The sequence below is a fragment of the Salmo salar genome, chromosome ssa15 (assembly GCF_905237065.1).
Source record: "Salmo salar chromosome ssa15, Ssal_v3.1, whole genome shotgun sequence".
NCBI classification, from domain to species: domain Eukaryota; kingdom Metazoa; phylum Chordata; class Actinopteri; order Salmoniformes; family Salmonidae; genus Salmo; species Salmo salar.
The window spans coordinates 48,577,125-48,590,469 of record NC_059456.1 but is presented as its reverse complement, the minus strand read 5'-3'; the positions used below and the strand labels follow the sequence as shown (position 1 = coordinate 48,590,469).

Here is a 13,345-nt window from a genome sequence, read left to right as displayed (position 1 = left end):
ATTTTCAAAGAATGGAAGAGAATTGTCATTCTTCCATTTGCTGTCGTCAGGTGCCGCCTTTCTTTTCTTTCTGTAGGTTAAAGGGTACTGTCACTGAGTTCCAGTCAGTTATTGTTGATGGGGTCAAAGGGCCCTGAGGATTCTCCATTGTGTCTTGGAGTGCTGTTACCTGTAGTTGACCTGTGCATGGATCATTCCGGTTACATAATAGTACATTGTTCACATGGCTGAACTCTCTCTGTAATGCCAGGGTTGGCCCATGTAACAATGTTTCCATGGCAACGTCAGAGTTCACATAGCGTTTGAAGTGAGATTTGACAGGGGCCATGGAAGAGTTCAGACAATAGGAGAAAAGATAGAATACAACATGAGGGGGGTTAGAAAAATATGAAAGTGCTATTTGGAAAAAGTGCATTCAGTGGAGTTGTCAATTATTTTTTTTGACATCGGTTTTCTTTAGAAAAACTGAATAGTGAATTAATTAATTTTCTTGTAGACAAAAGTACATTTTGGATCCTTTTTAACCTGGCTTTTTCAAGGTTAAATTCCTCTTCTGTATAATGCTGAGTACTACAACACGTCCTCGGTTATGTAGCCTCCAAGTCAGAGATTGTGGTTTAAGAGAAAGACAAATCTCTCACATTCTTTGGATACTTTTATTAAAACATTACCTGCCTCCAACGTAACGTTTTTGTAAAGAATGTACATAATAATAATATTAATCATATGAATAATACTTTAACACTCACTTCATCAGTTAAGTAGAAATAGTTTGCAGTTTTCAGGTTGGATTGTACATTTATATTTTAACGTTGGTCAACGAGGCCATGTTTGCGCTTCTCTGCATTCTTTGACTTCAAGGCTGTACAGTAAGGGAAATCAACATGATCTTTTTCCCTTCTGTTTCTCTGACATGAACACATCTCTTCTCCCCTTTGCTGTTTCTTTCACACCCACATTTTTTAAGCCACACGCTTACAGTACATCAAAATACAGTTTCACACGAATCCCCCCCATCCGCCCACACACATTTAAGTCACACACACACACACACACACACACACACACACACACACACACACAGACACACAGAGAGTTGGCTGCCTTGAGTGGAGTGTATAGTGCTGAGCTCTGGTGCTTTTTATCAGACATTTGGTCATAAAACATCACACTGACAGAGGCAGCAGGCTCCTTTCTCAGCAGAACTAAGCAGAGGCTAAATTTCACTCTTCTATTGCCACCCATCCCCCCCCCACCACGGCTCAAACAAACCTTCTTATTAACCCTTTCTCCTTCATTTTCTCTCCATCATCTCTTTCTCCACTTCAACTGGAGTGCTTCTTCGGAGCGAGTGGTGTACCTCCGTTTCTAAGGACCACAAAGAATAAAAGCCACGCAATGGACGGTCAAAAAGGGGCATTTGAAAAAAATCCCATATATATATATATATATATATTCAGGGAGGAACACGTTTTCCAATTTACTGTTTCACAACATACGTACATCACTGAGCTGCAGAATATGGAGATTGTCCGATATTATTAATAAAGTTTTAAAACGGTTAATTTAAAAACACAATTCGATACACAATTCAATAAAAACCATGTCAGTTCCTTCTTTTCAGAATCAAGAAAGTGAATCTTTCTCCTTCTCCAACAGACAGTCTAGGCTATAAATATCCCTCTAGTTGTTATATCCACAGTTGTTCACAGTTGTATGACAGGAAGAACAATACAATCCTGTCTTGAAACCCATTTCTCTCTTAACACCAACCTCTCCACGGCTGGATAGATAGAACAAGTCCAACCAGAACTTAGGGTTTTGGTTAGTCACTGATCACAACGGTGGAGTGGCTCATGTGTCTGGCGGTCATGTGTCTATGTCACGAGCTGGCGAGGGTTCGTGGGGCAGGTTGGTGGAGTTGGGCAGGGTCTGCGTGTGCGATGTGTGGCGCGCATGTCCGTGGCACACCGAGTTCTGCTGCAGCTCCAACGCCATGGTGTTCTGCGGTTGAGGGAACTCCTTCACTTGACGCCGGTACTCCAGGAACGTGGACGCCTTCGTAGCGATCGCCACCACGTTCTTGCCCACGAAGATGGTCGAGACTCTACTGTCCTGGAACAGGACCATGTTAACCCCACGGATCAGGATGGTGACCACGTTGATGGTGACTAGGCTGAGGATGGGATAGAGCATCATCTTCTGGGGCGACACGTGCTCCCCTTGCATGGAGATCTCACTGAGCGAGACGCAGGGCAGGATGAGGAGGAGGATGTAGCAGTAGAAAAACATCAGCCCCTCGGCCCAGATGGGCAGTCCGGTCCGCTGAGGCTCCCACAGGTTGGCCTGGATGTCCAGAAGATCCAGAAGATCTAGAGCCACCCAGAAGAGCCTCCCCCGCATGTCCTCCTTCTTCCTGAAGGTCTTCACGTACTCCATGTTGTCCAGAGCCACTAGAACCAAGTAAAGCCCTGGGACGCACACGGACAGTAAAAGAGTCAAGGCTTTCCGGGCCACAGTCTCCAGAGACTTCCTATCCGCCTTGCAGTTCTGGAAGACGAAGTAGAGCTTGATCTCCAGCACAAAGATGTAGAGGAACCAGAGGATCATGGCGTAGCCGCGGCGGGCCGTGCGCACCTCGGCGCCCACCCATACGGCCACGTAGCGCAGCACGATGAGGAAGCAGATGTCCCCGACCAGCACGATGATGCACACGCCGATCTTCCTGGGCCCCTCGTTCTGCTCTACCAGGTAGGCGTCCATGAAGGCCATGCTGGTCATGATGACGATGGTGGTCAGGCACACGTGGCGTTTGTCCGGAGGTGGCAACACCATGGCGAGGACCGGACCCGACCGCCTTCTGGCTCTCACCTCCAGTTCACGGTTTCCGAGTTTAGAAAAAGAACGGGTTCCTGTGGGAACACCAGTGAGTCATACAGTTAATCTATTGAGAGTCAGTCCAGTGAGTAAAAACAGTGAAGTTGTGGGGGGGGGTCGTCAGTCTTTGCAGGGCTGCTGGTAGGTCATTTCTCAGGCCATGCGAACACAGGAACATCATCTCATCACTCAGCGCAGTTCCATTGATCCCCCTCTGCTAGTAAAGCAGGCGCCACAGTGAGGTGCTATATGGCTGACGGTTCATGACTGATACTGGGATGCTAATCCATACACTGAGCGGGAGTGGAAGATACACAGAGGGGTGTGTGAGGGGCATGTATAGGACACAGAGTGCAATGTGAGGTTCTATGGGGTAGAGAAAAGCAGTGTGTTTGTGCTGCTCAGGCCCTCAGTGAGTGTGGAGGCTGAGAGAGATTCTGTTATTCAGTGTGTGGCGGAATCACCCTGTGGGGCAGCACTGGCGAAGGTGGTGCAGTGTGTGTGTGTGGCTCTGTCCATTGGTGCAGTGTATGTGAATGTGAAAGCGAAAGAGGATTCTGCAGTGGCCAGATCCCCAGTAGCCATAAATCACAGAGACAAGGGGGGGGGGTCAGCGGCCCATTGGGCACCGCGTCCAACACCAGCTTCCCCGGAGGGAGGCTCTCACACTGGGCCAGAGACACAACATCCTCTCGCCCCTCTGCCACGTGCCGGCCTCGCCAATGCCTGGGGGAGAGAGAGTGAAAGGTAGAGAGGGGGATGGGGAAAGGGAAAGGGAGAAAGAAAGAGAACTGTCAGTGCAACTGGGCTATATAATGCAGCGCTCATTGCCAAAGACAGCAGGCTGTCCACAAGCTAGAAGCCTGGAAGTGTGTCAGTATGGTTAAGATGTGGTCTTGTTTGTTACAGTGTTGGAAGGGAGGAAGATGCTGCACCACTCAGGATCATTTTAGACCGTCTGTCATCGCTATCTCACTGTGTAATAGGGAGTGCCTGAAGACTTGGTCCAAGTTAAAATAACTTAGAATGGCAGGCAGGGGAGACTGGGGGAAATTGTAACAGGGGGCAAGTGTAACACAAGCTAGAGCGATAAAACTCACACGGTACATACCCATTTAGATTCTCTCTCGTCTAGCATAATTTTCATCACTATATGTTGGCCAAACATTGACATGAATGACATGTGTCAATATTGTTGTCTCTTGCTAGGCATATGAGGTTTTGTCATGGCTGTTGGGTTGGGGGCAATTGTAAAATGACCCTGAGCCAAGCAGCCAAATGATGATGATAACAAGTCATTTGAACTTTAGGATTGTATGAATTATACAGTGCCTTAGGAAAGTATTCAGACCCCTTGACTTTTTCCACATTTTGTTACGTTACAGCCTTATTCTAAAATTGATGAAAGACCTTATTTATGTAAGTATTCAGACCCTTTGCCATGAGACTCGAAAATGAGCTCAGATGCATCCTGTTTCCATTGATCATCCTTGAGATGTTTCTACAACTTGTTTGGAGTCCACCTGTGGTAAATTCAATTGATTGGACATGATTTGGAAAGGCACACACCTGTCTATATAAGTTCCAACAGTTGACAGTGCATGTCAGAGCAAAAACCAAGCCATGAGGTCAAAGGAATTGTCCGTAGAGCCCCGATACAGGATTGTGTTGAGGCACACATCTGGGGAAGGGTACGAAAAAATATCTGCAGTATTGAAGGTCCCCAAGAACACAGTGGCCTCCATCATTCTTAAATGAAAAAGTTTGAAACTACCAAGAGTCTTAGGGCAGGCCGCCCATCCAAACAATTGGGGGAGAAGGGCCTTGGTCAGGGAGGTGACCAAGAACCCGATGGTCACACCGACAGAACTCTAGAGTTCCTCTGTGGAGATGGGAGAACATTCCAGTGAAAGGCACATGACAGCCCGCTTGGAGTTTGGCAAAAGGCACCTAAAGACTCTCAGACCATTAGAAACAAGATTCTCTGGTCTGATGAAACCAAGATGTGACGCTTGGCATTCAGGCCAAAGAGTTCAGTCTGGAGGAAACCTGGCACCATCCCTACGGTAAAGCATGGTGGTGGCAGCATCATGCTGTGGTGATGTTTTTGAGCGGCAGGGACCGTGATACTAGTCAGGATAGATGCAAAGATGAATGGAGCAAAGTACAGCGAGATCCTTGATGAAAATCTGCTCCAGAGAGCTCAGGACCTCAGACTGGGGTGAATGTACACCTTCCAACAGGACAACAACCCCAAGCACACAGCCAAGGCAACGCAGGAGTGGCTTTAGGACAAGTCTCTGAATGTCCCCGAGTGGCCCAGCCAGAGCCCGATCTAACCTCTCTGGAGAGATCTGAAAATAGCTGTGCCACGACGCTCCCCATCTAACCTGACAGAGCTTGAGAGGATCTACAGAGAAGAATAGGAGAACTCCCCAAATACAGGTGTGCCAAGCTTGTAGCGTCATACCCAAGAAGACTCAAGGATGTAATCGCTGCCAAAGGTGCTTCAACAAAGTACTGAGTAAAGGGTCTGAATACTTAGGTAAATGTAATATTTCAGTTAGCTTTGTCATTATGGAATATTGTGTGTAGATTGAGGGAAAAAAAACAATTTATAACATTTTAAAATAAGGCTAACATGTGGAAAAAGTCAAGGGGTCTGAATACTTTCTGAAGGCACTGTACATGAATTATACAAATAATAACTTTAAATAGCCTTGGGGTCCTGTAGAGTGACAAAGAAGTTGTAAACACATATAATCTGGGCGCCATCAGAGAATTCAGATGTTTTGAGAGGAACTGAATGACCATGCAAAATAATGGGTGTTACTATAATTATTGGTTTCATACAAAGACATACTCATATTTCTTTCAAAATCATTACATACGTCTATGATAATAGACAATTCATATTTTTTTTAGTTGCTACATTTGACCCCAGCTACTGCAGCTACCCCTAGCACCGGGGCAAATGTAGCAGACTTCCGGAATTTTCTGATTCAAATCAATACTGTGAGCTGACCGTCTTATGTATAGACATATACATGGTATGAATGATTAGGAGACAGATGTAAGTTTCTTTTTATATATATATATATATATATATATATATATAAAAAGTTACTAGACTAGTTCAAGTGGTCTCTGAGCAAAAGAGTAAAATACAAAAACTGTCACAATTGCCCTCAGTCTCCCCTATCATATTGTGATAAAAGATGATAGCTCGTAATACAACAACTTCATAACTGTTTGGACCTTTGGCCCATTTACCCCTAGATCATTCACAGGATCTGCATTAATACCAAGTGATCAGAAGTGGGTACACAATATCATAGAATAGACTTCTTAATACACACTTTCACAAGTTAAATAGACAGGATATGTCTATCTATGTCCAATATGCCTCCATAGACAGGAGAAAACGTATTTTCTCAATTAAAAACAGAATTCTCAATGCCAGTCAATGAAGTTAGAACATTCAGCCATCCTGCAGAGTGTTACTTGTTATATCAATAATGTATCAAGCTTTCCCTCTGACTCTGTTGAATGATGTTTGAAGGTGTGTGTGGTTTGACCTGCTTAGTATTCATATTGACGTGCACGTTGAGCGCTATGACAGGTGAGGTCACAGGTGCACTCGTCAACCGTCTGCTCCGACATTTACTGCACTTTGTAAAAAAATAATTACGCTGGGCGCTAAACATTACCAGCATGCGCCAGCCACTCGATCTCGCTCGCTTTATCCATAAATAACACACCAGCATATAAATGTTAGAAGGGAGAAGAAACGGAACGGGTTAATTGAGCAGAAATGTCTTCCATTTTAATTGGAGCGTCAGTCGTCACACTGTTACGTTCGACAGTCGTGACGGGTATACAAAATCGAGCACACAGCCATGCAATCTCCATAGACAAGCATTGGCAGTAGAATGGCCTAACTGAAGAGCTCAGTGACTTTCAACGTGGCACCATCATAAGATGCCACCTTTCCAACAAGTCAGTTCGTCAAATTTCTGCCCTGCTAGAGCTGTCCCGGTCAACTGTAAGTGCTGTTATTGTGAAGTGAAAATGTCTAGGAGCAACAACGGCTCAGCCGCAAAGTGGTAGGCCACACAATCTTACAGAATGGGACCACTGAATGCTGAAGCACGTAGCACGTAAAAATCATCTGTCCTCAGTTGCAACACTCACTACCAAGTTCCAAACTGCCCCTGGAAGCAACATCAGCACAATAACTGTTCGTTGGGAGCTTCATGAAATGGGTTTCCATGGCCGAGCAGCTGCACACAAGCTTAAGATCATCATGCGCAATGCCAAGCGTCGGCTGGAGGGGTGTAAAGCACGCTGCCATTGGACTCTGGAACAGTGGAAACACGTTCTCTGGAGTGATGAATCACGCTTCACCATCTTGAAGTCCGAAGGATGAATCTGGGTTTGGCGAAAGCCAGGAGAATGCTACCTGCCCGAACGCATAGTGTCAACTGCAAAGTTTGGTGGAGGAATAATAGTCTGGGGCAGTTTTTCATGGTTTGGGCTAGGTCCCTTAATTCCAGTGAAGGGAAATCTTAAGCTACAGTATACAATAACATTCTAGACGATTCTGCCCTTTCCTGTTTCAGCATGACAATGCCCCCGCACACAAAGTGAGGTCCATAGAGAAATGGTTTGAGTTCAGTGTGGAAGAACCTGACTGGCTTGCACAGAGCACTGACCTCAACCCCATTGAACACCTTTGGGATGAATTGGAACGATGACTGCGAGCCAGGCCTAATCGCCCAACATCAGTCCTGGAACCTCAGTAATGTTCTTGTGCCTGAATGGAATTAAGTCCCTGCAGCAATGTTCTAACATCTAGTGGAAAGCCTTCCCAGAAGAGTGGAGGCTGTTATATCAGCAAAGGGGGGACCAACTCCATATTAATGATATGAGATGCACGACGAGCAGGTGTCCATATACATTTTGTCATGTATTGTATGTAGCGTTTCAATTTCATGTACAATGCAGCATTCAAAATATACCTGACCTACTCTTTAACAAAGTTGTTCAACATTGAAATGATTTGGTCAAGAAAATGAATAGAAGTGCATATACTGTACATATCCTACATTACTCATCCAATAACATTCTGTCTTTGTTTAACACTGCAAGACAGAATATCTCAGCGCTATATTTTGAGACTCAGAGCTGCGTTGGACACAAACGTAGATTGCCACTTGTGAGAGGAAGCTTCAAGCAAATACCATCTGGTGATACAGACAGTACTGTAGTTTCACTTCTGTTTAGGAGAAACACAAGGCCACGCTGCTATGTGCTTTTGAAAATCCGAATGTGTTAATGCTGGAGGGATGTTCAACAAGCAGTATTAACCAACATTGATCTACAAATCATTAGGGACACATTCAGTCAGACAAATGTGTGCTTCCTGAAGCTGACTGCATGCATTGCCATGAAAGGATAAAGCTTACATTTTAAATGAGACATTGCCCCTAAAAGAAATGGAATTATGAAACTATGAAAATCATTTTGTTACTGTATGTACCTGGCCAAGAATATGTTAACACACTGTATTGTGATGATAATTGCCTGTTGAATAGTAGGCCTTCAAGGCTGAAGCTATAGGTGTGGTTGGAGGTGTGACCAACTCACAGGTGCCATCTTGAATTGGGCTGCAAGCCCAATGTTTGGGTGGTCAGTAGTTACCACAGCCACAAAGTCAAAATTGGCTATATAGTAAAAATGTATGAAAACAAAAATGTGCTTTTTGTTAGTGTCTTAATGTTTGTGCTTTTTGTTTGTGTCTTAATTTAAGGTTAGGGTAAGGCATACAGTTAGCAGTGGTAAGGGTTAGGTTTAAATCCATATTTTAAGAAGAGAAAATGTATAAATAGGCTGTGGTTACAAGTAACGACCAATTGTTTGAGGAGAGCCTTGTCACAATGCCTCAATTGTCTAGGCAACGCCAAGCACATTCACATAGAAAACCCCCCAACTAAATGTCCCTTCTCTGTCACGAATGTTGAATACAGGTATTTGAACTTACTCTGCCGATTGTCCGTGGTGTTGGTTCTTCAGCTGGTCGAAATTGTAGACAAAATATCCTCAGGAAAGTATTATTAAACTGACTTTGTGTGTGTGGCAATCAAAATGTTTGCTCATGACCGAAGTACATGCACGCGATGCATGCTTACTAACAGGCGTTGCACCTGAGCCAACTGGCACGCTAAAAACTTTGAGCAGATGAAGGATCAACTGGTAGAGGTAGTTCAAATATAATTTTATTAAACATTCTGGCTTGTAAGGAAAATGTCCTCTATTTTGCAGTGCTTTGTTTCAGACTGTATACCAAGAATTGGTATCAAAGTCTGATTTATTTGGGCAAATGAGAGTCTAGCATTGTTTGCTAAAAATAGTGATTTTAGGCCACTTTTCTCACATATTCCAGACTGCTTTAGTGGAAAATAGACAGAGCTATCCATTTCCATTAGACCTATTGGATTTGTGTTGGATAATTGACTTTATATCTTTGTTTTTAATTGGACCGAAGACCCAAAGACTCAAACAGATGTTCAGGTAGGGCCAAGGTTTTCATTTACATCTTTGGACAGTTGGCTCTGACAGGACTACTCATTTGTTGAACCCCTATGATGTTCCTATCGATAGACTGATATTGCAAAGACCAAGTTCCCTAATCTTTCATTTCTGACAAGTTTGTGGTTTATGAAAGTAACTTTGCCTTGTGTCGAGCCCTATTTCTTGTTAGTTATTTTTGTTTAGAAGAAATCGATAGATACACATGGTAAGAAAATGAAAGGAATGTGGTAGGTTTTGGACAACACAGTGGATAGAAGAAGACTTGTAAGGGCACTGTGCACCTCGTTTGTAATCCTATCGAGTGTTTGAATATTTAAAACCTATTATGTAGAACAGGGCCAAAGTGAGAGATTAAATTCATAAAATGTTGATTAATTGACTGATTAGCTGACGCCTGTGTGTCATTCTCATGCTATAAGGGACAGTGCACCCACATATATATCACATAATCATTTAACTGACATTAATTATAAACTTCGTCAGAGATTTGTTTTCCTAATGAACGGATTAGCGTCTATATGCCTGTGATAACAAGAGCCCGGTTAATTGGACGGTTTGAACCTCTTCAGGAATGAAATGGGGAGAACCGTGAGATGTCATCAATGTTTCAGTGCTACGTAGTGAAGCGAGAACAGAAAATGGTGATACATTTTGGCAGTAATGGATGATTGTTAATCTGCTCTGTCACATTGGCTGCTAAATCGCCTTAGTCTGCAGAAATGTGGAGTGAGGCGTGTGTGGCAGCACTTTGCATATCAATTCTATTAGCACATCCGTAATGTGTAGCTCATCCACTGTAGATCCATCTTGGGGTTTAGTATAGAGTACAATGATCCATTGTGTGGATTGGCAGCCATATTTGGTGTATTATGTCAAAAGTTTGATGAAAAATGCTTGATGAATCACTTTAGGAATTGATATGCAATCAATCACAGTGCCTTCAGAAAGGATTCACACCCCTTGACTTTTTCCACATTTTGTTGTGTTACAGCCAGAATTTAAAATTGATAAAATGAAAACATTTTGTCACTGATTTACACACAATATCCTATAATGTCAAAGTGGAATTATGTTTTTTGAAATTTTTACAAATTAATTAAAAATGAAAAGCTTAAATATCTTGAGTCAAGTATTCAACCCCTTTGTTATGGCAAGCCTAAATAAGTTCAACAGTAAACGTGCTTAACAAGTCACATAATAAGTTGCATGTACTCACTCTGTGTGCAATAATAGTGTTTAACATTATTTTTAAATGACTACCTCATCTCTGTACCCCACACATATGTAAGGTCCCTCAGTCGAGCAGTGAATTTCAAACGGATTCAACCACAAAGACAAGGGAGGTTTTCCTTCCAAAGAAGGGCACCATTTGGTAGATGGGTAAAAAAAATATCCCTTTGAGCATGCTGTAGTTATTAATTACACTTTGGATGGTGTATCAATATGCCCAGTTACTACAAAGATACAGGCATCCTTCCTAACCCAGTTACCGGAGTTCAATGGCTGTGATAGGAGAACGCTGAGGATGGATCAACAACATTGTAGTTACTCCACAATACTAACATAATTGACGGAGTGAAAAGATGGAAGCCTGTACAGAATGAACATATTCCAAAACATGCATACTGTTTGCAACAAGGCATTAAAGAAATACTGCAAAAAATGTGGAAAAGCAATAAACTTTTTGTGCTGAATACAAAGTGTTATGTTAGGGGGCAAATCCAATACAACATATTACTAGGTACCACTCTCCATATTTTCAAGCATAGTGGTGCCTGCATCATATGATGGGTATGCTTGTAATCGTTAAGGACTCAGGAGTTTTTCTGGATGGAAAAGAAACAGAATGGGGCTAAGCAAAGGCAAAATCCTAGAGGAGAACCTGGTTCAGTCTGATTTCCAAATTACGAAGAAAGACATAGCTGTAAACACTGCCAAAGTTTCTTCTACAAAGTTGTAATGATTATCTTTAGGAGAAGTAGAGGAGTCAGGCGCAGGACACAGGGTTCAATGTAAACAAACGTGTTTACTTGAAAAAATCAATAAATCTTCTCCTAGGAAAATACATATTGCGGAGAAACACCTCCGACCACACAAAACAGGAAACAATCACCGACAAGACAAACAGGAAATGCAGAGGTTTAAATAATGAACATAATTAGGGAAAATCAAAAACAGGTGTACACAATAAAGACAAAACCAAACGAACAGTGAAACATCGATCGGTGGCAACTAGTAAGCCGGTGACGTCGACCGCCGAACGCCGCCTGAACAAGGACAGGGGCCGACTATGGCGGGAGTCGTGACAAAAGTTAAACATTTTTGCAATAAATTTTTTAAAATATTGTTTATTTTAATACATTTTTTACCCCTTTTTCTCCCCAATTTCATGGTATCCAATTGGTAGTTACAGTCCTGTCCCATCACTGCAATTCCCATACGGACTCGGGAGAGGAGAAGTTCGAAAGCCGCCCATCCTCCGAAACACAACCCAGCCAAGCCGCACTGCTTCTTGACACAACGCCCGCTTAACCTGGAACCCAGCTTCACCAATGTGTTGGAGGAAATGTACACCTGGCAACCGTGTCTGCGAGAATTGTGCCCGGCCCGCCACAGGAGTCGCTAGTGCGCGATTGGACAGGAACATCCCTGCTGGCCAAACCCTCCCCTAACCCGGACGACGCTCGGGCAATTATGCGCCGCCCCATTGGTCTCCCGGTCGCGGCCAGCTAAGACAGAGCTTGGACTCAAACCAGGATCTCTAGTGGCAGTGCCTTAGACCACTGCAGCACTTGGGAGGCCCTTCTACAAAGTATTGACTTCGGGGTGTAAACTCTATATTTCATTTTCAATTAATGTGCAAAAAAATGGGGAATTAAATGTTGATGGGTGAGAAACAACAATGCAATCCATCTTGAATGCAGGATGTAACACAACAAAATGTGGAATAAGTCAACGGGTATGAATACTTTCTGAGGGCATTGTATCTCTATGCTTATCACATCATCTCTCAGAATGCTTTGTTCTTCATGCAACAACAATACTATGGAACACTATCTATTTTACCCATTCTATTTACACTGAGGAAAACATTCCTAATATTGAGTTGCACCTCCCCCTTTTGCCCTAAAAATAGCCTCAATTAATTGGGCATGGACTTAACAAGGTGTCGAAAGCCTTCCACAGTGATGCTGGCCCATGTTGACGCCAATGCTTTCCACAGTTGTTGCCTGGATGTTCTTTGGGTGGTGGACTATTCTTGATACACACAGGAAACTGTTGAGTGTGAAAAATCCAGCAGAGTTGCAGTTCTTGACACATTCAAACCGGCACGCCTGGCACCTAGTACTATACCTTGTTCAAAGTCACCTAAATCTTTTGTCTCAGCAATTCACCCTCTGAATGCCACACATACACAATCCATGTCTCAGTTCTCTTAAGGCTTAAACATCCTTCTATAACCGGTCTCCTCTCCTTCATCTACACTAATTGAAGTGGATTTATTAACAAGTGACATCAATAAGTGATCATAGCTTTCACCTGGATTCACCTGGTCAGTCTGTCATTGCAAGAGCAGGTGTTCCTAATGTTTTGTACACTCAATGTACATGGCAGCCACAACCTTGTTATCTTGTTGTCGTTCTAGACATCCAGGGTCCTATCTAGACACTTCCTCAGGCCCAGCTATGTATCACACCAATGACAGAGGTCGGGGCAGACAGTGGTAGTAAAGCACCAATTTGTTTCTTTGCCAACTGCTCTACAACACCACTGCCTGGAGAAGGGAAGACAGGACAGGTGTAACAGGTGATGAGGGAGAAGAAGACGACAGAAAGGTTGCAGAGCTTTTATAGTTAGCAATCTAGGTTTATCA

General features: G+C 43.3%; 1 protein-coding gene across 1 annotated transcript in view; it reads right to left on the bottom strand.

The window, feature by feature from the left end:
• Positions 1 to 1,506: 1,506 nt before the first annotated feature.
• LOC106571664 (transmembrane protein 121) overlaps positions 1,507 to 13,345 on the bottom strand; it is a 58,392-nt gene continuing 46,553 nt past the window's right edge. The window contains exon 2 of the mRNA XM_014144978.2: positions 1,507 to 3,603. Coding sequence (XP_014000453.1) covers positions 1,870 to 2,835 — 966 coding nt within the window. The 5' untranslated portion in view covers positions 2,836 to 3,603 and the 3' untranslated portion in view covers positions 1,507 to 1,869. The remainder of the gene's footprint in view (positions 3,604 to 13,345) is intronic.